The 27,232-nt window shown below is 41.8% G+C and overlaps 1 protein-coding gene across 1 annotated transcript in view; it reads left to right on the forward strand.

Annotated features, from left to right (window-relative positions):
* Positions 1-27,232, forward strand: part of lama4 (laminin, alpha 4) — a 203,573-nt gene that overhangs the window by 98,067 nt on the left and 78,274 nt on the right. Inside the window, exons 16-22 of the mRNA XM_063033697.1 lie at positions 4,220-4,361; positions 11,309-11,405; positions 14,571-14,681; positions 17,231-17,410; positions 19,529-19,668; positions 25,427-25,603; positions 26,481-26,626. Coding sequence (XP_062889767.1) covers positions 4,220-4,361; positions 11,309-11,405; positions 14,571-14,681; positions 17,231-17,410; positions 19,529-19,668; positions 25,427-25,603; positions 26,481-26,626 — 993 coding nt within the window. The remainder of the gene's footprint in view (positions 1-4,219; positions 4,362-11,308; positions 11,406-14,570; positions 14,682-17,230; positions 17,411-19,528; positions 19,669-25,426; positions 25,604-26,480; positions 26,627-27,232) is intronic.

Raw genomic sequence — 27,232 nt, forward strand, 5'->3', positions numbered from 1 at the left:
CAGGGTGGAGATGCATCTCTACCAAAGGAGCTCTAAGGTGCTCCTTCCCTCCACTATCCTGCAGGTCACCCTCGGGCAAGGTGTAACACCTGCTTAGCATCACCGCACCACCACCCCCATGCCGACAATCAGGGTCATGTGAAGCCATGGGAGCAGGTGGTGGATGGTCGTATGAGCAGCTGGTGCACATCACAAGTCCTGGTTATGCGATCACTGATGCCAGGCAGATAATCTCTGAAGAGCAACACACACAAAATGCTGGTGGAATGCCCCAGGCTTCCCCCTTTCTTTCTCCCTAGGCCTCCCATCCCATGATCCTCTCCCTTCTCCAGCCTTGTATCCCTTTTGCCAATCAACTTTCCAGCTCTTGGCTCCATCCCTCCCCCTCCTGTCTTCTCCTATCATTTTGGATCTCCCCCTCCCCCTCCTACTTTCAAATCTCTTACTATCTCTTCTTTCAGTTAGTCCTAACGAAGGGTCTCGGCCTGAAATGTCGACTGTGCTTCTTCCTATGGATGCTGTCTGGCCTGCTGCGTTCCACCAGCATTTTATGTGTGTTGCTTGAATTTCCAGCATCTTCAGATTTCCTCGTGTTTGCGAATCTCTGAAGAGCATTGATAATGGCTGGGGTCACCCGTCTTACATAGAAACATAGAAAACATACAGCACAATACAGGCCCCTCGTCCCACAAAGTTGTGCCGAACATGTCCCTACCTTAGAACTACCTAGTCTTTACCCATAGCCCTCTATTTTTCTAAGCTCCATGTACCCATCCAGGAGTCTCTTTAAAAACCCTATCGTATCTGCCTCCACCACCTCCGCCAGCAGCCCATTCCACGCACTCACCACTCTCTGAGTAAAAAAAACTTACCCCTGACAGCTCTTCTGTACCTATTTCCAAGCACCTTAAATCTATGCCCTTTCGTACTAGCCATTTCAGCCCTGGGGAAAAGCCTCTGACTATCTACACGATCAATGTCTCTCATTATCTTGTATACCCAGAAGAAGGCAATGGCAAACCACCTTTGTAGAAAAATTCACTAAGGGCAAACATGGTCATCAAAAAACAATAATCACTCACATCATACAACACGGCACATAAGCAAACAAACAGTTTTATCAGAAGTGTTAATGTTTTAATATGTCCCAGGTTTGTACCTTTTCTTTATGGTTATTTTGTGTCAGAAATTTGATGTTTCTTTAGATTATCTTCCAGAGTGCTAAATCCTACACAGCCTCTTCCTGATCAAATCTCAACCACTGCAGAGAACCAACTTTGTCTCCCTGTTTCTTGTCCTTCCTAAATGAGGCTACAGTTTAAGTTGTGTGTTGTATCTGAAGCACAAATAGGGATATAAGCATGAATCAAGTCAATTCTTTACTTCTCTGTAATAAACAACCACCCTCTGCCTAAAGACAGTGGAGAGAAAACCTTTGGAAATTGGGTAACATAAATATCAAAATCAGGTTTAATATTACTGCCATATGTCATGAAAAACTGAATTACAGCAATTATACATTATATATATGGCAGAGGGGAAGAAACTGTTCCTAAATCATTGAGTGTGTGCCTTCAGGCTTCTGTACCTCCTCCCTGATGCTAGCAATGAGAACAAGTCATGACCTGGGTGATGCAGGTCCTTAATGATGGATGCCATCTTTTTGAGACACTGCTCCTTGAAGATATCCTGGATACTACGGAGGCGAGTGCCCAAGATGGAGCTGACTAAGTTTAGTGAGGTCCATCGTGGGTGCTAACATGCTGACATCCAGATTCCCAGCTGTTACGTCTTGTAACTTCAAAGCATTAAACTAATTCAAAAGAAGACACAGGAGTCTGGGAATTCAGGTCTAACTTCAAGTTTACTTTTAAGCAAAGCGCGCAAGTATCATTTGTAGTGCAATGATGTATACAATTCACGTATTTTTACATGTAATGCATAATTAATTATTTGAATGAAGAAGAATACTTCAAACAATGTATATACAAGATAACTCAAATATAACTGAAATACTAAAAACACAGCATCTGCCTGCACCATTCCCATGAGGCAGAGGAGGAGTAAAATCAGCTCGAATGTACAAGGACGTTACCAGGACTGGAGTACCTGGGTTACAGGGACAGCTTGAAAAAGTTAGGACTTTATTCCCTGGAGAATAAGAGGGGAACTTGCAGTGCTGTGCAGGAGTCTTGGGTAAAATACTGTAGTAATTTTATGTGGTGCTCTGTACTGGTGCCACAAAAAAAAAAATTACATACGTGAGTGATGATAAGCCTGATTCTGATATGGGTTTCTATTGTGGACTGAGTGGGAAGTGGGCAGGGAAGGGTGAATAGCAGTTGGGAAAAGGGGAAGGCAGAGGGGAGAGAGCGGGAAGCTCCAGAGAAACATTCTGGAATGATCAATAAACCAGTTGTTTGGAATCAAATGGCCTTGCCTGGTGTCTCAGGGCTGGGTGTGTCTGCACCTGACCACCCCCCACCCCGGCACTCCTCCTCTGCCACTCCCCTCCTGCAGAACTCCACCCTCACCAGTCGCTCTCTGCTCCACGTTGACAAATACAGTACTGTGCAAAGTTCTGAAGCACCCAAGCTGCATGTATGTGCTAAGACTTTTGCGGAGTACTGTATACAAAATTATGAGGAGTATAGATAGGTAGGAATACATGCAGGTTGGGTGAGATTAGAATTAATCTAACTAGAAATTAGAACTAAAGAAGTAAAGAACTATGTGATTCTTTTAATACCTATCCATAAATTCTGCCAATATGTTCATAAAGAATTACACCAATTTTTACTAATACATTGGTATAGACAAAATTTCCTTGATTATTGTATCACTGTGTCACTTCCAATGCAACCAGGCCTTTTCCCTGTCAGGCACGAGGAAATCTGCAGATGCTGGAAATTCAAGCCACACACATCAAAGTTGCTGGTGAACGCAGCAGGCCAGGCAGCGTCGCTAGGAAGAGGTACAGTCGACGTTTTGGGCCGAGACCCTTCGTCAGGACGAACTGAAAGAAGAGCTAGTAAGAGATTTGAAAGTGGGAGGGGGACGGGGAGATCCAAAATGATAGGAGAAGACAGGAGGGGGAGGGATGGAGCCAAGAGCTGGACAGGTGATTGGCAAAAGGGATATGAGAGGATCATGGGACAGGAGGCCCAGGGAGAAAGAATAGTGGGGGGAACCCAGAGGATGGGCAAGGGGTATAGTGAGAGGGACAGAGGGAGAAAAAGGAGAGAGAGAAAAAGAATGTGTGTATATAAATAAATAACGGATGGGGTACGAGGGGGAGGTGGGGCCCTCCTCTTTGGATCTCCCCTTCCCCCTCCCACTTTCAAATCTCTTACCAACTCTTCTTTCAGTTAGTCCTGATGAAGGATCTCGGCCTGAAACGTCGACTGTACCTCTTCCTAGAGATGCTACCTGGCCTGCTGCGTTCACCAGCAACTTTGATGTGTGTGGCTTTTCCCTCTCAGGTCAAGTGAGACCACAATTAGAGGTCACATGTTCAGGGTGAAAGGTGAAATATTTAAGGGGAACCTGAGGAGGAACATCTTCACCCAGAGGGTGGTACGAGAGCGTAACGAGCTGCTTGGAGGAACTGGTAGATTGTAAGTTTTAAGAGAAGTTTGTTTAGGTACGATACTGTGCAAAAGTCTTTGGCACCCTAGATTTTTTATATGGCTTCAGTTGGTATGGTCTCCATAGAGCCCTGATCTTAGCATCATCAAAGTAGTTTGGGATTACCTGAAGAGACAGAAGCAAGTGAGACAGCCAAAGTGTACAGAAGAACTGTGGCATGTTCTCCAAGATGCTTGGAACAACCTACCAACAGATTTTCTTATAAAACAGAGAGATAAAACAGTGTACCAAAGAGTGTTGATGCAATTTTAAAGACAAAGCACTGTCACACCAAATATTGATTTGATTTAGTTTATTACCATTTGCTGGTCTTTATAGTTTTTTTTTGATATTTAGAAACTTTTCATGTCATTATTTTGAAAGCGTCTTTTGTTACATGTGCCCAAGACTTTGGCACAGTACTGTACAAGGATGAAAGGGGTATGGAGGGCTTTGATCTGGGTGCAGGTTGATTAGTCAGAAGAAGAGTGGACAAAGGGCCTGTTTCTGTGCTAGAGTATTCTATGACTCTATAACACTGTGTTATGTACAAAATAGTGCAATAATTGCAATAATCCTTTTCTTTTAACAGTATCTTAAAAAGTATAGACACAAATGGTATTGTCCAGAAAGCGATAGATGCTTCAAATGTCTATGAGAATATTGTCCAATATGTGGCAGAAGCTGAGAAGAATGCAGCTACTCTGCTCAGTGCTGCACAGAGAGCTGAGGATGTAAGTGTTTCTGTTTTTTATCTCATAAAAAAACACTGAAGAAATTGTAATTAGAAATAGAAATTGTGGTCATATCTCCTAAGCAAGCTAGGACTGTATGCTGTACAAGTAGCTGAGGCTTTGTAAGACATTGGTCAGACCACACCTGGAGTATTGCGAGCAATCTTGGGCCTCTTATCTAAGAAAGGATGTATTGGCTTTGGAGACAGTCCAGAAGAGGTTCAAGAGAATAATTCCCAGGAATGAAAGGTTAAGGAGTATTTGATAGCTCTGGGCCTAGCTAGAGTTTAAAAGAATGTGGGGGATCTCATTGAAAACTGTCTACTATTAAAAGCATAGATAGCATGGACGTGGAGGGGATGTTTCCTGTAGTACTTGGATCAGAGGGCACAGCCTCAGAAGAAAAAGACGTCTCTTTAGAACAGAGATAATGAGGAATTACATTAGCTAGAGGGTAGTGAATCTGAGGAATTAATTGCCACAGGAAAGATGTAAATAAGGTTGAAAGAGTACGGAGAAAATTTACGAGGACGTTGTCAGGTCTGGAGGAAAGATTGACAAGGTTAGAACTTTATTCCTTGGAATGTAAAAGATTGAGAGGATATTTGATGGATGTTTTAAAATTAAGAGGTGTATAGATAGAGTAAATGCAAGCATGCTTTTTTCCACTGAGGTTGGGTGGGACTACAACTAGTAGTCATGGGTTAAGGGTGAAAGGTGAATAGGTTAAAGGGAACATGGGGGGAAACTTCTTCAAAGTGTCATGATAGTGTGGAGCTGGCAGTGCAAGTGGGACATGTACACTCGATTTCAACATTTAAGGGAAGTTTGGCCATAAGACCATAAGATATAGGAGCAGAATTAGGCCATTGGCCTATTGAGTTTGCTCTGACATTTCATCCTGACTGATTCATTTTCCCTCTCAGCCCCAATCTCCTGCCTCTCCCTGTATCCCTTCATGCTCTGACTAATCAAGGATCTATCAGCCTCTGCGTTAAATATTCCCGATGACTTGCCCTAGTCTCACTAGTTCCAGTCTCACTTACCAGTGGAAACAACTTTCCTGCCTCTATCTTATCTATCCCTTTCATAATTGTATATGCTTCTATAAGATCTCCTCTCATTATACTGAATTCCAGTGAATACAGTCCCAAGTGACTCAATCTCTCCACCTTGTCTAACCCCATCATAGAAAACGTAGAAAACCTACAGCGCAATACAGGCCCTTCGGCCCACAAAGTTGTGCCGAACATGTCCCTACCTTAGAAATTACTAAGCTTACCTAGAGCCCTCTATTTTTCTAAGCTCCAAGTACCTATCCAAAAGTCTCTTAAAAGACCCTATCGTTTCCACCTCCACCACTGTTGCCGGCAGCCCATTCCACGCACTCACCACGCTCTGCATAAAAAAACTTACCCCTGACATCTCCTCTGTACCTACTCCCCAGCACCTTAAACCAGTGGCAATCATTTCATCCTTGGGAAAAAGCCTCTGACTATCCACACGATCAATGCCTCTCATCAGGTCACCTCTTATCCTCCGTCGCTCCAAGGAGAAAAGTCCGAGTTCACTCAACCTGTTTTCATACGACATGCTCCCCAATCCAGGCAACACCCTTGTAAATCTCCTCTGCACCCTTTCTATGGTTTCCACATCATTCCTGTAGTGAGGCGACCAGAGATGAGCACAGTACTCCAAGTGGAATCTGACCAGGGTCCTAAATAGCTGCAACATTACCTCTCAACTCCTAAGTTCAATTCCATGATTGATGAAGGCCAATCCACCGAATACCTTCTCAACCACAGAGTCAACCTGCGCAGCTGCTTTGAGTGTCCTATGGACTCGGACCCCAAGATCCCTCTGATCCTCCACACTGCCAAGAGTCTTACCATTAATACTATATTCTGCCATCTTATTTGCTGTTAAAAGTTTTCCAATCTTCCAGTTTCCCACTACTCTTGGTGACTTTGTATGCACGAGCTTTTAGCTTGATGCCTTCTTTTATTTCCTTGGTTATCTAAGGCTGGCTCTAGCACTGTGAAAAATCTCTATGAAAGTGTTCCACTGTTCCTCAACTGTTCCACCTTCTCGACTGTGTTACCAATCTACCCCAGCCAAACCCTCCCTCATCCCATTGTATTCTCCATTGTTTATGCATAATACACTGGTTTTAGATCGAACTATTTCACCCTCCATTTGTATGAGAAATTCAAACTGGTTGTGAGGGATTGAATTTAAGAAAAGAAGAAGAAACCCCTGAACTCCGAGTGGAGTTATCGGGATGCATTCATGACAGCGTTTTTTAGCAGGCTTTCTTAGTTTTACAGGGCTGAGTTGCTAGCTCGACGCTCAACCCAGCATGGATGGAAAGTGTGCAAGGGAGCCATTGAATTTAAGAGCAGGGAGGTTATGCTGCAACTGTACAGGGTACTGGTGAGGCCACACCTGGAGCAGGCGGAGATGAATCCATGGCCAAACTGCCATGACCTTATTGAATGGCAGAGCAGGCTCAGTGGGCCAGATGGCCTACTCCTGCTCCTATTTCTTAAATCTTATGTCTGGGTAGGTACATAGATGGTAGGGCTATGGTCCTGGTGCTGGCCAATGGGAGTAGACAGTTTGAATAGTTCAGCAAGAGCTGGCTGGGCCAAAGGGCCAGTCTCTGTGCTGTACTTCTCTATGGCTCTATGACTTTATGACGGCTGTGGAGGCCAAGTCATTGGGTATATTTAAAGTGGAGGTTAAGAGGTTCTTGATTAGTCCAAATGTCGAAGGTTTCAGGGAGAATGGGGTTGAGAGGGATAATAAATCAGTCATGAAAGAATGGCAGAGCTGTCTAATTCTGCTCCTCGGTCTTATGGTCTTACAACTTTCATTACCTCTCAAAGACAAGTATAACCATATATTTTAAACAACCTGATCAACAGAGCTGAGAGTGCAGGGGGAATTACTGAAGATGAGCAAGTGGTGAAACTGAAGCTGATAAAAGCTTACAGGCAGAGTGGGAGTAGAGCATTAAGATCTGGTTGGTCACATTGCTGGGACTGGCACGGTAGTGTAATGGTTAGAATGTGACTGTTACAGAGCCAGTACCCTGGTTTGAATTTCACCACTGTCTGTATGTGCTACCCGTAACCACATGCATTTCCTCTGGGTGCTCCGTTTTCCTAACACATTCCATATGGGTTCGCAGGTCACATGGGTGTAATTGGGCAGCGTGAGCTCGTCGGGCCGTGAAGGAGGGCCTGTCACCATGATGTATCTCTAAAACAAAATAAAAATAAATAAAACTCGCGTCAGAGTTACAGCGAAACTCGGCGTGAAAGCTGACCCTATGATCCACCACACGTGCTCTGACTATTTACTCCAACCTTGTATTAATCTTATTTTATCGGGTCCCAACATTCCCATTAACGAACCCTCCTCTCCCCCACTGATTCTGCCACTTGCCTGTACACTTGGAGAAACTTACATTTGCCGGTGAGCCTGCCAACCTTCACATGTTTGGATTGTGAGACTGGAGGAAACCCACGCATTCTGAGGAATACGTACAACTTTCACACAGGCCGGAATTGAACCCGGGTCTCTGGGTCTGTGAGGGAACAGCTCACCACAAATCATTGCGCTCCTCATGGGCAACCTCAGCAAGCTAGGAGATCATAAGGGGACAATTTCAGACAAGAACTCATTGCTTAGTGTGTAGAGGAGTGGTCAGCATTGGAATAAAACCTGTAATAACTCAGATTCGGTTTTTGCCACAGAATGCAACAACTTTATTTGAATGCTGAGGATTTCTTTCAGGAAAGGAATAATGTGGGACATTATTTATTGAGATCCAGCACAGAGTATCGACCCTTGCCACCCAGCAACTTTCAATTTTGATTCTAGCCTAATCAAGTCAAGTCAAGTCAAGTCACTTTTTATTGTCATTTCAACCATAGCTGCTGGTACAGAACATAGTAAAAACGAGACAACTTTTTCCAGGACCATCGTGCTACATGAAACAATACAAAAACTACACTGAACTACGTAAGAAAAAACACAAAAACTACACGAGACTACGTAAGAAAAAACACAAAAACTACACGAGACTACAGACCTATCCAGGACTGCATAAAGTGCACAAAACAGTGCAGGCATTACAATAAATAATAAACAAGACAATAGGCACTGTAGAGGGCAGTAGGTTGGTGTCAGTCCAGGCTGTGGGTATTAAGGAGTCTGATGACTTGGGGGAAGAAACTGTTACATAGTCTGGTCGTGAGAGCCCGAATGCTTCGGTGCCTTTTTCCAGATGGCAGGAGGGAGAAGAGTTTGTATGAGGGGTGCGTGGGGTCCTTCATAATGCTGTTTGCTTTGTGGATGCAGTGTGTGGTGTAAATGTCTGTGATGGCGGGAAGAGAGACCAATTACACCCATGTGACCTGCGAACCCATATGGAATGTGTTAGGAAACTGGAGCACCCGGAGGAAATGCACATGGTTACAAGTAGAACATACAAACTCCTTACAATCATGGGACAATTTTACAATGACTAATTAACCTACCAACCAGTAGGTCTTTGGACTGTGGGAGGAAAGTGGAGCACCTGGAGGAAGCCCATGTGGTCGCAGGGAGAACGTACAAACTCCTTACAGGCAGTGATGGGAATTCAACCCGGATCACCTGTACTGTAAAGTGTTGTACTAGCCACGACACTACCATACCATCCTATCACAACATACCAGGTGCAGATGCAAGTGGCCGTACCTGGAGACACCAGGGTTCCAGGTTGGTGAATGAAACATTGTAGTGGCCCAGGATGATGTCCTTTCCCACATGAAAATTACATCAAAAGAATGATAGTCCTTTGATGGAGTGTCTGTTGCAAGTCAAGACCAAACAAGCAAAATACAAGTCATTTTCCTGTCAACTAATGAATAAAGTAAATGCACAGTGGTGATCTCAACATCTGTTTCAATATTCAGATGTTTTTTTGAATAACGAAGGCGGTAAAAAGTACATCACTGATGATGTGCCCTAGCTTAGCATCATGCAGATGTTTCTGTAAGAAGAAGAAGAATTCTGAAGTCTTCTAAAGCTGGTTCATGTTGTCCTAATGTTGATCAGCGACCAAAATGGTGCATATGTTTAATACATAGTTCACTTATCATCTGAATACATACCTTAGCCATGATGGAATGGCAGAACAGACTTGATGGGCCAAATGGCTTAATCTTGCTCCTATGTCTTATGGTCTATGCACAATAAACTGACCAGAAAGATTGAATACATAATATTAAAGTTAGAGTTTAATTAGAGAGTCACTTAAAATAGACAAAAGTATTTTTATGCATACTATTTATGTTTTGCGGCCAATTTTTAATCTTGCAGTACCTTCAGTCAACTGTTTTTGCTTAAAACCTCTTCAGATGAAGGACTGGCATTTAAAAGATTTGACTTAAATTCCTCTGATGTGTTTCTGATGTTTCAGCAGAGCTAAATAATTTGTAAACCATATTAAATCATAGGAAAGCCATTGCCCTTGGCTTATTGCAAGCACCACTGAGTCAAAAGGTCATAGATTCACTCTTAAGAGCATGACTTTGATGAAAATTTGACTGAAGTAGTGTTGCACCATTGAGGATACTGTCTTTCAACAGGCAAAGTAATCTACCAATTTCATGCTCTGTTTCTCTTTTGTTTTGCAAGGGGCCCTTGTCACTCAGGTTGTCAATGATTGGGTGACAATCATAGAACATAGAACATAGAATAGTACAGCACATTACAGGCCCTTCGGCCCACAATGTTGTGCCGACCCTCAAACCCTGCCTCCCATATGAGCTCCCACCTTAAATTCCTCCATAAACCTGTCTAGTAGTCTCTTAAACTTCACTAGTGTATCTGCCTCCACCACTGACTCAGGCAGTGCATTCCACGCACCAACCACTCTCTGAGTAAAAAACCTTCCTCTAATATCCCCCTTGAACTTCCCACCCCTTACCTTAAAGCCATGTCCTCTTGTATTGAGCAGTGGTGCCCTGGGGAAGAGGTGCTGGCTATCCACTCTATCTATTCCTCTTATTATCTTGTACACCTCTATCATGTCTCCTCTCATCCTCCTTCTCTCCAAAGAGTAAAGCCCTAGCTCCCTTAATCTCTGATCATAATGCATACTCTCTAAACCAGGCAGCATCCTGGTAAATCTCCTCTGTACCCTTTCCAATGCTTCCACATCCTTCCTATAGTGAGGCGAGCAGAACTGGACACAGTACTCCAAGTGTGGCCTAACCAGAGTTAAATACAAACCCAAGGTTGTAGATGTTTGATGGATCAGTATATAAATGCCAAATTGCAAGAAAATTCCTGCCAAAAGAAAATTACCTGCCAAAACCTACAGTACATCTGGCATCTGTGCTATACTGCCAGATTCTCTTTGTGCTCCTTATGGGACACGGGGACAGAGACATGAAAAAGGAACAGGAGTTGTGAATGTGCTCCTTTTCCAATGCGGTTATGAATGATCCTCCTTCATTGTAGGCATGCTATGTTGGTGCCCGTATACCTGTCATCCTGAGTTAAAGTTGGTTTTTAACAAAAAGCATCGCATTTCCTGTATACGTCATATATCTACAATGTACATTCGTTCAATAAATGAATCTGAACCTTCTTGAATCTACATCAGATAAACAGTAAAAGTTGCAAATTAGTAAGAGAGACACAAAAGACAGGAAATCTTCAGCAATACATAAATGGGGGACTCTGTAAGCCAAACAGCATCTAAGAAGGGAACTGAATTTATAAGGCAGCAGTGCACAACTAACAATCGGCCAGAAAATTCCAGCCTATTGTGTTATGTTATTCCATGGAATTACTTTTATTTGATAACTGCTGTTGATTGAAATCTTTCTGGCCAAGGAGGGGAAGGTTTTTGAATATATTAAGCATGTAATTATGATTGTTTACAGGCTGTCGAAGGAATTCAAACACAGAGCACATGGCACAGAAACATCAGTGAAGACCTTTTGAACAAAGTAAATGATTTGGCTGAAACCATGGAAGATGGTAAGTGCGTTCACTCTGAATAGGAGTGCACTTTTGAGACTCTCAATGCATTCTTTGACCTTTCCTGATTCAGACCTCTCCATTTTCCAAAACAGGCTGTTTTTAATGAGGGAGGGAATTGTTGGTGGCAGAGGTGAGAACGAATGTGATTGTGAGAACACACTCAAAATGCTGGAGGAACTCAGCAGACCAGGCAGCATCTATGGAAAAAACTATAGTTGACGTTTTGGCCGAGACCCTTCGGCAGGACGGTGACTGTGGGAGACAGATGGGAGTTGGAGAAGGTGGAAATGGATGTGACATTGGGAGGCTATATGGTGTGAGGAATGAAGATGCTTCCAGGCTTATAAACAGCTGAATGAGGCATGAGGACCCACCTCTCTCACAAACAAGAGAAAATCTGCAGATGCTGGAAATCCCAGCAACACGTACAAAATGCTGGAGGAACTCAGCAGATCAGGCAGCATCTATGGAAAAGAGTTTCAGGCCAACACTCTTCATTAGGATTGGAGAAAAAAGATGAGGTCAGAGTAAGAAGCCGGGAGAAGGGGAGGAAGAAATACCAGGTAGTAGGTGACAGGTGAAACTGGGGGAGTGGGAGGGGTGGGGGTATGTAAAGAGCTTAGAAGTTGATCGGTGAAAGAGAAAGGGCTGGAAAAAGTGGAATCTAATAGGAGAGGACAGAAAGCCATGGAAGAAAGGGAAGGGGGAGGAGTATCAGAGGGAGGTGATGGGTAGGTAAGGTGACAGAGGGAAATGGTGAAGGCGAGGGTGGAGGGGCGTTACTGGAAGTTCGAGAAGTCGATGTTCATGCCATCAGGTTGGAGACTATCCAGACAGGATATAAGGTGTTGCTCCTCCAATCTGAGTGTGGCCTTATCGCTGCAGTAGAGGAGGCCATGGACTGACATATTGGAATGGGAATGGGAAGTGGAATTAAAATGGGTGGCCACTGGGAGATCCTGCTTTTTCTGGTGGACAGAGTGTAGGTGCTTGGCGAAGCGGTCTCCCAATCTGCGTCAGGTCTCGCCGATATACAGCAGGCCACGCCTGGAGCACCATATATAATAGATGACCTCAACAGACTAACAGATGAAGAGTCGCCTCACCTGGAAGGGCTGTTTCAGGCCCTGAATGGTAGTGAGGGAGGAGGTGCAAGGGCAGATGTGACACTTGTTCGTCTTGTAAGGATAAGTGTCAGGAGGGAGATCAGTGGGCGGTGGGGGGGTGTAAGTGAAGCAGGGAGTCACATAGGGAGTGATCTCTGTGGAAAGCAGAAAGTGGGGGGGAGGGAAAGATGTGCTTTCCATGGGATCTCATTAGATGGCAGGTTAGCATCCATCTTTGCAGCTTAAAATTTCCCTCCCTGCAAGAGTTTACTTCAATAATTAGTCCATTTATGAGACACCAGGGTAAAGGGTCCACATTCATTGTCCACTTTCCTAATTGATGTGTTTTGATGATGGTTCATATCGAGACAGTTCATTCCATAAGACCATAAGATGTAGGAGTAGAATTTGGCCATTTGACCCATCGAGTCTGCTCCGCCATTTCATCATGACTGATTCATTTCCCTCTCATCCCCTGGCTCCAGTCTTCTCCTCGTTCATTCCCTGACTAATCAAGAATCTATCAATCTCTGCCTTAAATATAACCAATGACTTGGCCTCCACAGCTGCTGTGGCAACGATTTCCCCAGATTCACCACGTTCTGGCTAAAGAAATTCCTCCTCATCTCTGTTCTAAATGGATATCTCTATTTTCTGATCTTAGACTCCCCCACCATAAGAAATGTCCTCTCCAAATCTATTCAATCCAGGCCTTTCAACATTTGATAAGTTTCAATGAGATCCCCCCTCATTCTACTGAACTCCAGTGAGTACAGGCCCAGCACAATCAAACACTCCTGATATGACAAGCCTTTCAATCCTGGAATCTTTTTCATGAACCTTCTCTGAACCCTTTCAATTTCACAATCAATGAACAAGTTGAAATTCAGATGCAACACTCAAATCAGAACTTCTACAAGGAAAAAATATACTAAGTGCCTTGACTCAACGGTCATTTTATTATGGCTGTTTAACTGATACTTTCACACCCATCCAAGCCATGTGAAAAGGGCAGTAATAGTTGATGTTAATTGCCTAGAAATGAGCTCACATAGTGCTGTTTATTCCTGTGCCTTATGATTAAAAATAAATTCTGCCTGAAAACACAACAACGGATTATTTCTAGATCTTTTCACCTCACAACAGTGCACTTCCCAGAGTGATTTGTGTTGTTGGATATGTTATCAATTACTGCCTTTACATCAATTCACTCGAACCACTCCGTCCCCCAACTTCCCCTCCACCAGATCCAGCTAAAAGCAAAAGAAAAACAGCTGATCAAAGTTTAATCGAGCTCAGAGACTAGGCCTCAGGAACCCCCATATCTAAAGGGCTAGGCCTCATGAATTCCTATATCTTAAGCAACACACACAAAATGCTCGAAGAACTCTGCAGGTCAGGCAGCATCTATGGAAATGAATAAGCATGCGACGTTTCGGGCCAAGATCCTTTTTTAGGACTGGAGAGGAAGAGAAAAAGGTCGGTGGAGGGAAAGGATGATAGGTGAAGCCAATTGGGTAGGAAAGGTAAAGGGCTGGAGAAGAAGGAATCTGATAGGAGGGAAGAGTGGACTATAGGAGAATGGGAAGGAGGGACCCAGAGTGAGATGATAGGAAGGTGAGAAGAGGTAAAAGGCCCAGATTAGGGAATAGAGAAGAAGGGATGGGGAGGGTATTTTTTTTTACTGGAAGGAGGAATCAATATTCACGCCGTCAGGTTGGGGGCTACACAGACTGAATATAAGGGAAATGGAGCCGAAGTGCTCGATAGAGCAGTTCCCCAATCGTTCTGTTAAGGCTTGCAATGACCACATGGCATAGATTTAATGACATGTTCCAGTTTCACTCTTAAGAAGTGAATTGAAGAGTTTTGCCTGCTGGACATTGGAAGTAAGGCTCCCAAATGAAAATTGCCAGTGGATAAAAAAGCTTGGTTGTGTTCTGTATAATGCAATGCTAAGAAGAGAAATTGAGACAAATGTTTGAGAGAATACTTGGGCTAGCTTAAGAAGATCTTGTGATTCCCTTTTAATTTAGTGTCACTTAATCCCTTATAGATGGTGCTCTTTATGAGACCAGGAACCACGTAGCTGCAGTTATTCGGAAGAAAAATGCAACAGTGGACCTCCTAACAAATGCCATCAATGAACTGGCATCAATTGAGTCAAGTAAGTGCCTCTTAGAGATATTTTTCTTAAGTTAGTCAACAACTTTCATTTTTAATGCGGTCTTAACATTGGAAAAAGAAAGGTGTAGTAGAGGGATGAAATTAGTTACATTTGATCTTATACTTAACAGTTTCCCTTGTGGGAATGATTAAAATTCAAAGTTCAAAGTGAATTTATTATCAAAGTTCTTCACATCATGTACAACCCCGAGATTCATTTTCTTGTGGAATTTCACAGTAAACACCAAGATACACAATAGAATCAATGAAAGACCTCACACAAACAAGATATGTAAAAGACACCAAACTTTGCAAATACAAATAATAATAATAAATATTGACAACATAAGATGAATCTTTTAACGCAATACAGGTACCTGAGCTGATGCAACTAATAACTTTATGCCAAAAGTGTAGTCTTTTTCATACTTAAAGTCATTTCCAATCTGCCCACTGGCTGAGTATGTGATTTAAAATCTGTGATGAGGGATTCACCAAACCACCCCCTCCATTACTATTTATATACCATATACATTCAGTGGCCCACCTCCTGTACCTAATCAAGTACTACTGAGTGTATGTTCATGGTCTTCTGCTCCACTTCAAGGTTCAACAAGTTCTTCTGCACACCATTGTTGTAACATGTGGTTATTTGAGTTACTGTCACCTTCCTGACATCTTAAACTAGTTTGATCATTCTCCTCAGATCTCTCTCATTAACAAGGCATTTTCATGCTGTTCGCTGCAATTTTTTTTTAGTTTTTCATACCAATCTCTGTAAACTCTAGAGCAAGGGTTCACAACCTTTTTTTTTCCCCTGGAGCCATTAACCAAGGGGTCTATAGAACCCAGGTTGTGAACCTCTACTCTAGAGACTGTTGTACATGAAAAATCCCAGGAGATCAGCAGTTTCTGAGATACTCAAACCACCCCATCTGGCACCAGCAGTCATTCCACGGTCAAAGTTACTTAGATTACATTTCTTCCCCATTCTGATGTTTGGTCTGAGCAACAATGGAACTTCTTGACCATGTCTGCATGTGTTTATGTATTGAGTTGCTGTTACATTGTTGGCTGATTAGATATTTGCATTAACAAGCAGGTGGACAGGGGTACTTAATAAGGTGGACACTCCTGGCTGTTATGCAATTAGATTTTACACTGAACTTCCACTTTCCCCTTTCCTTTTTTTCCTTGTCACTTAGTAATCTCATTTACTGACGTAAAGCTTTCTAGGAGGAATCATGTTTGAATGAAAATTGCCATACAGAAGCTGATAATAGAAAATATTTTGGAAGTAAATGGGCTTGTCTTCTCAAAGAAATCCAATCATCATTCTTAATCAAAATAATGCAGTAGTGAGCGCAGTTGTTTTACAGCACCAACAATCACTGATCTGGGTTCGATTCCCACCACTGTCTGTAAGGAGTTTGCATGTTCTTTCCACGACCATGCAGATTTCTTCTGGGTGCTCTGGTTTCCTCTAACATTCCAAATAAATACAGGTTAGGGTTAGTAAGCTATGTTGGCACCAGAAGAATTATAACACTTGCTGGCTGCCCCCAGTTCAATCCTCACTGATTTTGATTTGACACAAACAATTCACTTCAATGTACGTTTCGATGTAGAGTACATGTGACAAATAAAGGTAATTGTTACTCACCGATGCCCAGCTTGGTTTTCACAAGGACTACTTGAGTACAGACAGGGACGGTTATTACCTTCCAACCATCAGCCTCCTGAACCAGTGTGGATAACTTCACTCACCTCAACACAGAACTGATTCCACAATGTATGAACTCACTCTCAAGGACAACAACTCATGTACCCTGCGTTAATTATTTATCTATTTATCTATCTAGCTATTTATTTATTTATTTATTTGTTTGTTTGTTTGTTTGTTTATTGTCTATCTATTTATTTATTATTTATTTGCTTGTTTGCTTGTTTAAATTTGTTATTCTGTATTTGTAGTTTATCATCTTTTGCATATTGGCTGTTTGCATGTCTCTGTGGGTAATTTTTTATTGCTCCTACTGTGGTTCTTTGTTCTACTGTGGATGCCTGCAAAAAAAAAATAAATGTCAGGGCAGTAATTGGTGATATATATATATATATATATAAGTACTTTGATGATAAAATTATTTCGACCTTTGAATTTTGAACTTTGACCTTGTGAGCAAAAGAGCTGAATTGCAGATGTGAGATGAGAATGATTGCCTTTGATATCAAGGCAGTATTTGAATGGTGATATCTTGGCAAAAGTGAGGTTAATAGACTTAGAAGGGACAAAATTTCAATGAGAGAGAGAGAGAGAAAGATACTCACTACCTACCTTTGACATCCATTGGCATTACCATTGTGAATCTCCCACTATTAAAATTCTGGAGGGGTCAGCAATGAGCAGAAATTCAATGGAACAAACTACATGCCTAAATAAAAGCCATTAGGCTGGCGATCTCTGTTTATACCAAAGATATACATTGATACAACCTGATGAAATATCTCATTAGAGAAATTAAAGCATTTCTTAAAATATGAATATTTCAGATAGCGACAGGTTGAACCGATCAAAGCTAATTGCCAAAGAAGCAATGGATACTTCTCAAATGGTCCTACAGACAGTCAACCCCATGGGTGAATTGGTGAGAGGCTGGCTTCAGAACCTGAGCACTTCTGCTGATGATGGAATTGCTTTCAAGAAGACTGTGAGCTCAGCTGGGGACACAGGTAATCTGCGGCTATCTTGAAGCTCACGTTTTATTCATTTTTTACACAAAAAAAATTAAAGCGTTGCTGAAGATTCATTGTTATGGTTATTATTTAGTGTTGCGTTTGTTATGTTATGATTGCACTGCTCCTGGGAAACGCTGTCTCATTCTGCCCTGCGGAGCTGATGTACGATTAGAATGACAATGAAGTTTTTTGAATCTTGAATCTTTTAGAAGCTGATTGCAAAACTTAGCCCTTGCATCTCTGGACCATATAAATAATAAATAGTCATTCAACTGGTCAGGCATGAGGGGGGATTTCTTTAGCCAGAAATTATTTAATCAGTATTATTTAATCAGTATTTTTTCTTCAGCCCAAAATTGACTCTAGAATCACTTTTAAAATGAGGTCACATTTTCTGAACGAAAACAGGAAAGGCTAGAAGTATTTAACTGGTCAGGCATGAGGAGGAAATTCTTTAGACAGAGGGTAGTAAATCTGGAATCCGTTGCCGCAAACAGCTGTAATGACCAAGTCATTGAGTATACTTAAAGTGGAGGTTGATGGGTTTTTGTTTAGTTAGAGTGTAAAAGATCAAGGGGAGAAGGCAGAAGAATGGGGTTGAGAAGGATAATGAATCAGTGCAGATGGAATGACAAAGCAGATTAGATGGGCCAAATGGCCTAATTCTACTCCTGTATTTTATGGTCTTATGGTCAGGAGTTAATGTTTCAGCTGGAAGGGTTAGAAAAGGTTTTTCCACCTAAAACATTAACTCTACCTTTCTCAATCATATGCCTGTAACCAATCTGCCTCTGTCTAAAACAGTTGCCAATTATGAGCTAGTATTTACTGGAAATAATTATGCAATGATTTCTGGATGAATCATATTTCCATTGATATTTTCAAAAGATTATGTTTATTATTGTAACCTGGGAAGTGAACAACATCCACTTTTTAACAGAAAAATACATGATTTCTCATTAACTGTTGCATATACAGTACTATGCAAAAGTCTTAGCCGCATATCTATAGAACATAGAACATAGAAATCCATAGCATGTTACAGGCCCTTCGGCCCATAATGTTGTGCCGACCATGTAACCTACTCCAGAAATTGCCTAGAATTTCCCTAGCGCATAGTCTCTACTTTTCTAAGCTCCATGTATCTATCTAAGAGGCTCTTAAAAGACCCTATTGTATCTGCTTTTACCACTGCCGCCAGCAGTGTATTCCACACATCCACCACTCTCTGTGTGAAAAACTTACCCCTGACAAACTCTCGGTACCTATTTCCAAGCACCTTAAAATTACGCCCCCTTGTATTAACCATTTCAGCCCTGGGAAAAAACCTCTAGCTATCCGCACGATCAATACCTCTCATCATCTTATACACCTCTACCAGGTCACCTCTCATTCTCTGTCGCTCCAAGGGGGAAAGGCCAAGTTCACTCAACCTATTCTCATAAGGTATGCCCTCCAATCCAGGCAACATCCTTGTGAATCTTCTCTGCACTCTCTCTATAGTATCCACATCCTTCCTGTAGTGAGGTGACCAGAACTGAATAGCTAGGGTGCCTAAGACTTTTGCACAGCGCTATAGAAATTTTATGTATTACACTGTACTGTTGCCACAAAAAAAAAACAAATTTCATGACATGAAAGTGATGATAAACTGATAGGAGTTTCTATTGTGGACTGAGAGTGGAAAGGACCAAGGAGAGGGGAATCTTATTGGGGAAAAGGGAAGGGAGAGGGGAGGGAGTGGGAAGCACTACAGAGATATTCTGTAATGATCAATAAACTAATTGTTTAGGATCAAATGATTTGGCTGGTGTCTCAGAGCTGGGCATGTCTACACCCTTGCCATCCCCCCCACCCTGGAACTCCTGCTCTGCCAACTGTCCCACACCCCTCCCATGGCACTCCACCCTCACCATTCCAAAAATCCTTTGTTCCCACCAGATTTACAAACTCGCTCTCCACTCCACATTGGTCAATACAGTACTGTGCAAACGTCTTAGCCACTCTAGCTATATATATGTGCCTAAGATAGAATTGTAGGTTTCTCTCAGCCCTTTCAAATTCTTCAAGTCTTGCGGCTTATAAATACGTTATTTCTCTTCTTGTTCACAGTGAAAAATCTGACAGAAATAGTTCCACAGCTTTTGGATAAACTTAAAGTTGTGGAAGAAAAAAGGCCAGCAAGCAATATTTCTGCCAGCATCCAGCGAATCCGGGAACTCATCGCACAGTCAAAGAATGTGGCCAGCAAGGTGAGAAATCCTGGTTACTAAGCTGGTGAGTCAGAACGTGACGGAGTAATGCGGCCAGGAAACAGCCCGACGACATGGTAGCAAAGCGGTTAGCGTAACACTATTACAAGTGCCAGCTCTAAGATCGGGGTTCAATTTCCGCCACTGTCTGTAAGGAACTATTACGTTCCCCCATGAGCATGTGGAATCCCTCCAGGTGCTCCCGTTTCCTCCCACATTCCAAAGACATACAGTTAGGGTTACTGAGTTGTGGGCAGGCTATGTTGGCGCTGGCAGCACAACAATACTCGTGGGTTGTCCATCACAATCCTCCCTGATTTGATTTGATGCAAATACTGCATTTCATTGTACGCTTGCACATACGTATGAGAAATAAAGCTGATCAACTCATCCATGCCAACAACAGTGCCATCTAAACCAGACAGCTATATTTCATCAGGAATTTGAGCAGATTTTGTATGTCACCAAAAACACTCACAAATTTCTACAGATGCACCGTGCAGGGGATTCTAACTGGCTGCATCACCATCTAGTATGAGGTGGGGGTATCAGGAAGCTACTGCAAAGGATCTAAGTAAGCTGCACAGAGTTGTAAAGTTAGTCAGTGCCTTTAAAAAGGAGCGTCCATCATTAAGGACATCCACCACCCAGGACTTGCCCTCTTTCCATTATTACCGTCAGGAAGAATGTACAGGAGCATGAAGCCACACAGTCAACGATTCAGGAACAGCTTCCTACCCTCTGCCATCTGATTTCTGAATGGACATTATACCCATAAACACTACCTTACTACTTTTTTAAAATTTCCTATTTTTCTGCACTACACATTTAATTTAATTATATATATTTATTTACTGTAATTCAGTCTTCTTGTCTCTATTACATTGTACTGTTGCAGCAAAGTTAACAAATTTTATCATGACATGTCTCGGTGATATTAAATCTGATTCTGATTCTGAGTTGTTGTACATTCTGCAACCCACTTCCTTCAGCAGCTCATTCTGTATAAACACCACCCCCTGTATGAGGAAGTTGTCCCTTGGGTCACTTTTAAATTGTTCCCTTCTCACCTTAAATGTACGTCCTCCAGTCTTTGATTCCTTTTCCCTGGAAATAAAGGACTACATTCATCCTATGCATGGCCCTCGTGATTTTATACACCTCTGTAACATTTTCCCTCAACTTCCTCTGCTCGAAGTAATAAAGTCCCAGCTAGTGCAACCTTTCCTCTGAACTCAAACCCTCAAGTCCTGGTAACATTGAAGATTTGAGATTCACGACTGCTTATTCTCATTCTTCAGTACAGGAGTGCAAAGGAAAATAAAATAATTGTCACTTCAGATCTGATGAAGCACAAAAAAAATCACAATAAGCATAAAGAACAATAAAAAAACAAGAAAACACAATAAATACAAATATAAAAGCAATCCTATAAAACACAATGTACAAGTGAATGTTATAGGTATAGACTGATCGTACTGCATGTACATAAAGTGACACTAGCTGATGTGGATGTAGTGGTGGTGGGTTGGTTTAGCTGGTGGAGGTATTGATCAGCCTGCTGGCTTGGGGGAAGTTACTGTTTTTGAGTCTAATGGTCCTGGCGTGGATGCTGTTTAAACTCTTCTCTGAAGGGAGTGAGAGAAGCAATCCATAAGCAGGGAGGGTGGGATCCTTCCCGATACAACACCATGCACAAAATGCTGGAGGCACACAGCTGGTCAGATAGCATCCATGAAAATAAATGAACAGTCGATATTTCGAGCCCAGACCCTTCTTTGGGACTTCTTTGGATTTCCAACATCCACAGAATTTCTCGTGTTTATGACATAGCCAACCTTTCTCCGACAACTTTTCTGTATATATGTCCTTAGTGGCAGGTAGGCTGGTGCCGATGATGGATTGGGCAGCTTTAACTAACTGCTGTAAAGCATAAACTTCTCATAATCTTTCTTTACATAATGATGAATAGAATATCAAAAATATTGTATGTTATTCAAATGCATGTTTCTGTTATTGCAACCCAATTTACACTACCAGTGGTGAATACCAAATCAAATCAATATGGTCATGTTTACAGAGTTATTTCAAAGAGAACTTTGTAGCTACAGTATATATGTATATAGGCTCCAGGGGAAGCTCTTAAAATACATGATTGCAGGAGTCTCATATAGAGAAAATGCAGGAAGTACCCTGTAGTTAATTACTCCTGGCTTTGTAAATCACAGGATGTGTTTTTCCGAAGACTGGGCCAATTGGCCAAATTTGCCATTTTGAATTGCTAAGGTACCACAGCAATTTTTTGCCTTTCAATTATACCCTTTAACCAAATGTTTCCATATGTTAAGTTGTAGCTATATTTGTAGTCATTTATTAAGTCATAAATATAATCTCCCCACATGCTTCCATCCAGAAGTAGTTGTGCCTACTTCTGAATTGTTTGCTTGTGAGAAGGTTGTGATTAAAAGTCCAGGCACTCTCAACGTGTACAAAAATAAAATGAAGTTCTTATCCTCCACATTTATTTTAGTACCAATCACTTTTACTAAAAGAAAAAAATCAATTGTTAAATTTATTTTTACAAATCATTTATCCATTAAATAGTGCATACTGATTTTTCCAGGGATGAATTGCAAACATAAGTGATACTGTCTGGACCTCTGTTTCTCAATACTGTATCAAACTTTCCCCTTTGCCTTCCCTATCTCCACCCATGATCATATACTGTATTGTACAAAAGTCTTAGACATGTAAAAAAAATCTGTAAAGCGAAGATGCTTTCAAAATAATAAATCAAAAGTTTCTAAATATCAAAAGCAATTACTATAAAGAGGTGTAAACAGTAAAAAACTAAATCAGATCAATATTCGGTGTGACCACACTTTGCCTTTAAAACTGCATCAGCTCTTGCAGTTTTTAAGAAAATTGGCTAGTATGTTGTTCCAAGCATCTTGGAGAACTTGCCACAGTTCTTCTGCACAATTAGGCTGTCTCACTTGCTTCTGTCTCTCTAGGTAATCCCAGACAGCCTCGATGATGTTGAGATCAGGGCTGTGTGGAGACCATACCATCTGAAACCATATTAAAAAATCTAATGCCCCTAAGACAGTACTGTAGCTCATTTCCCTGAATGTGGTCTTAGTTCAAGTAACTTTGGAAGCATGTAATTAAAAAAATAGCCAAAGTCAACATGATTTCCTTCAGGGGAGATGTTACCTGACAAATCTGTTGGAACTTTTTGAGAAAATAACAAGCAGGATAAATAAAGGCCAGTCAATCAATGTTGTTTACTCGGATTTTCAGAAGGCCTTTGACAAAGTTCTACATATGAAGTTGATAAACAAAGAAGGCACATTTATTATTATCGGAAAGGTACTAGCGTGGATAGAGGATTGACTGTCGGAAGGCAAAGAGTGGAAATAAAGGGGGCCTTTTCAGGCTGACTGCCAGCAACATGTCGTGCTGCACAGCAGTCTGTGTTGGGTCTTACACTTTTCATGTTACATAAAACATAGAACATAGAACATAGAAAAGTACTGCACAGTACAGGCCCTTCAGCCCACAATGTTGTGCCGACCCTCAAACCCTGCCTCCCATATAAGCCCCACCTTAAATTCCTCCATATACCTGTCTAGTAGTCTCTTAAACTTCACTAGTGTATCTGCCTCCACCACTGACTCAGGCAGTGCATTCCACACACCAACCACTCTCTGAATAAAAAACCCTCCTCTAATATCCCCCTTGAACTTCCCACCCCTTACCTTAAAGCCATGTCCTCCTGTATTGAGCAGTGGTGCCCTGGGGAAGAGGCGCTGGCTATCCACTCTATCTATTCCTCTTATTATCTTGTACACCTCTATCATGTCTCCTCTCATCATCCTTCTCTCCAAAGAGTAAAGCCCTAGCTCCCTTACGTGTCAATGATCTGGATGATGGAATTAATGGCATTGTGGCCATGTTTGGGGATGATGATAAATCAGCCACAATCGTTTGGAGGAGCAGACTTGATAGGCCAAATAGCCTAATTCTGTGCCTATGTCTTATGGTCTTATCAGAGAGAAGCATTATTTAAGGCATTCATAGCTTGTAGATTGTCATTATGAACAATAGAATGTTATGACTTTTATTTATTTACTTATTTGGCTTAGAGATATAGGGCGGAACAAGCCCTTCTAACCCAATGAGCTGACCGCTCAGCATCCCACCTATTAATACTAGCTTAATCACAGGACAATTTACAATCACAATTAACCTGCTAACCAGTATGTCTTTGGACTGTGGGAGGAAACTGGAGTACTCGGAGGAAACCCACGCGGTTCATGAGGAGAACGTACAAACTCCTTAGAGAGGGGAATGAAATTGAACTCCGAACTCTAGAAAGGCATCACACTAGACGTTACGCGTTTGTGGACATGGAAGTCCCTAAACAGGCAGTAAACTTTCTTGCTCTCCTGAGCAAATGGAATACATTGGATTAGAGCTTAGTTTCCATTCTGTTACATGAAGTGGGCTAGTTTTATCAGCTTCTATCGGTGTACACTCTTTGGATAATAATAACAATAATACTCAATATTTCTATAATATTATAACAGTGTTTACATTTTATTTCGTTTAGAGTTTGAGGAGATTTAGTATGTCATCAAAGACACTCTTAAGTTTCTACAGGAATATAGAGCATTCTAACTGGCTGCATTCATATTTATTATTGGGGGGAGGGGAGTGGGGCAACTGCATGGGATCAAAATAAACTGCAGAGAGTTGTAAACTTACTCAGCCCCATCATGGGCACTAGCTTCTTTAGTTTCCAGAACATCTCAAAAAGGCAGCATCTTTAAGAACCCCCATTATGCCTTGTTTTCATTGCTTCCAACAGGAAGGAGGTACAAAAGCACACACTTAGTGATTCAGGAACAGCTTCTTCCCCTCTGCCATCTGATTTCTGAATGGATATTGAACCCATGAACATTACCTCACTACCTTTTTATTTCTACTTTTACACTACTTATTTAATTTAACTATTTTATATAAAACAACGTTCACAATGTATGCCAGTCATATTAAACCTGATTCGGTTTCTGAATGGTGGAGAGACTTTTAATCCAAGATCATGAACATTACTACCCTTCCCTACCACATATATCAAACATACTGAACAAGATTATCGCTTCTCCTTTCACAGATAGTTTTTCAACAGAAATATCAAAGTCAAAGTAAATTTATTACCTAAGACCTCTACATACTGTATATGTCAAATGATACTACCCTGAGATTTGTTTTCTTGCAGGCATTCACAGTAGAGTAGTAAGAAGATCAAATTTCAAAGTAAACGTTATTAAGTACATTAAGTACATGCATGTCACCAAATGCAACCCTGAGATTCATTTGCCTGTGGGCATACTCAGCAAATCTATAGACTAGTATCTACAACAGGATCAATGAAAGATCAACTAGAGTGCAGAAGACAACAAACTGTGCAAAGGCAAATATAATTGAACAGCAATAAATAACGAGAACATGAGTTAACCTGATAAAGAGTCCATAAAGCGAGATCATTGGTTGTGGGAACATCTCAATGGATTGGCAAGTGAGTGTAAAATAGAATCAATGCAAAGACACATGCAGACAAATACTGACAAGCTGCCGATGTGCAAAAGATGACACACTGTGCAAATACAAAAAAAAAGCACAAATAATAAAATGCCCGAGTTTTCTAACAGCATTATTTGAAGTAATTGTATGCTCCCTTGTTTCCCCTTAGGTTCAGGTCTCCATGAAGTTTGATGGTCGATCCGCTGTTGAACTTCATACAAAAACAAATTTAGAGGAGCTCAAGTCCTTTACTTCAATGAGTCTGTACATGCGAATTCCTTCATTAAGCGAACAAGGTCAAGCTGCCATACAAGATAGATTCATTATGTATCTTGGAAACAAGAATGTAAGTGAACCTACTCAAGTTACTGCTTCAAAAAATAGTCTACCTGGAGAATTAGAATGTTTTTGGCCTCTAGTCGGGGCCGCTCCTGAGTACGCTTTCCATCCATGCCGGGTTGAGTGTCGAGATCGCACTTCAACCTCGTAAAAAATAAAGGGAAAATACTGCGAAATGCCTGTGTGAGGAGTGGCGTGCCACACAGTCTCTCTCTCTCGCTCCGCGCCTTGTAAAGGCATGAAAAAGACATTGTCCCACCAACATCGCACACGCACGGACGCATGCACGCACACGCACGGACGTACGCACGCATGCAGATGCACACGCGCAGACGCACATGCGTATGCTAAAAAAAAAAAGAATGTTTTTGGCCTTGTGATTCTGCTGCAACGCACACAAACTGCTGGCAGAACTCAGCAGGCCAGGCAGCATGTACGGAAAAGAGGGAACAGTCAACATTTCAGGCCGAGATGCTTCATCAGGACTCCGTTACCCCGCGCCCACACCTTAGTGAGTCCCATGCCCACAATGACGCTGAGCTCCTCTCCCGCTGCTTCTGTCTCCCTGCCTACTTCTTTAGGAAGGCCTCTCCAACTGGCTCCGATGACCCCTTCCCTTGTTTTCAAGCCTCCTTCTCTTCCTGAACACCCCGCTCTAGTCTTCTGCTTATTTTTAAAAGAAAAGAGTTCTGATGAAAGAATTCGGCCCAAAATGTCAACTGTTTACTCTTTTCTATTGATGCTGCCTGGCCTGCTGAGTTCCTCCAGCATTTTCTGTGTGTTGCTCTGGATTTCCGGCACCTGCAGACCTTCTCATGTTTATTATTCTGCTGAATAGGCTGAATGAATCATTTTATTTGCAGTTGTTTCTTGTTATCTTTTAGGGAGGCCAAGATTACATTGGTTTAAGTATTAAAAATGACAATCTGGTTTTCGTCTACAACCTTGGAAGCGGAGATGTTGAAATACCCTTAAACTCAAAGCCTGTGAGCACTTGGCCAAACTATTTCAATTTAATTAAAATAGAAAGGTAACTTCCATTTCTTCTATCAATTTGTAAAGATTTTTGCTTGATAACACAACTCTTTAATTTTGCAAGATTGATCTTTGCAACATTTTAGGAAACTGGGACTTAAATTCATAATAGTTTTTCAATGTACTCCATTAAGATATTAATATGCAAGAAGATACAAATAATTATTAAAACATACCGAATTTTGTTTCAAAGGAATTGAAAATTAACTTAAATATATTATTCCCAGCAACCAGATGATCCACTTTGGCAGATGACACTCTAAGCATTCAGTTTGTCACTGAGCTGCTATCCAAAATGATGACCACTTGTAGTCCGGGAGTGCCTCAAAGCAGCAAGGCCCAGTTCTGAGAGCAAGGAATGACCTGAGTTTGACTGATTTAAGTGCTAGGCTGAATTAGAAAGGTCGGGTATAGGCCGAATGAAAGCGACAGGGCCTGGTCCCAAGAGTGCATGAAAGCAGCTAGGCATGTGTCCAAGAGCGAGAAATGTCCGAAGGTTTGGCTGAGTTGAGCGCCGGGCCAGATTGAAAAGGTCAGGGTATGGGGGCCAAGGAGAGGGACAGGCTGACTGCTCACTGCTCCGCGAGGCTTCCTCATCTCT

Source organism: Mobula hypostoma, chromosome 2 (assembly GCF_963921235.1).
Source record: "Mobula hypostoma chromosome 2, sMobHyp1.1, whole genome shotgun sequence".
Lineage (NCBI taxonomy): Eukaryota > Metazoa > Chordata > Chondrichthyes > Myliobatiformes > Myliobatidae > Mobula > Mobula hypostoma.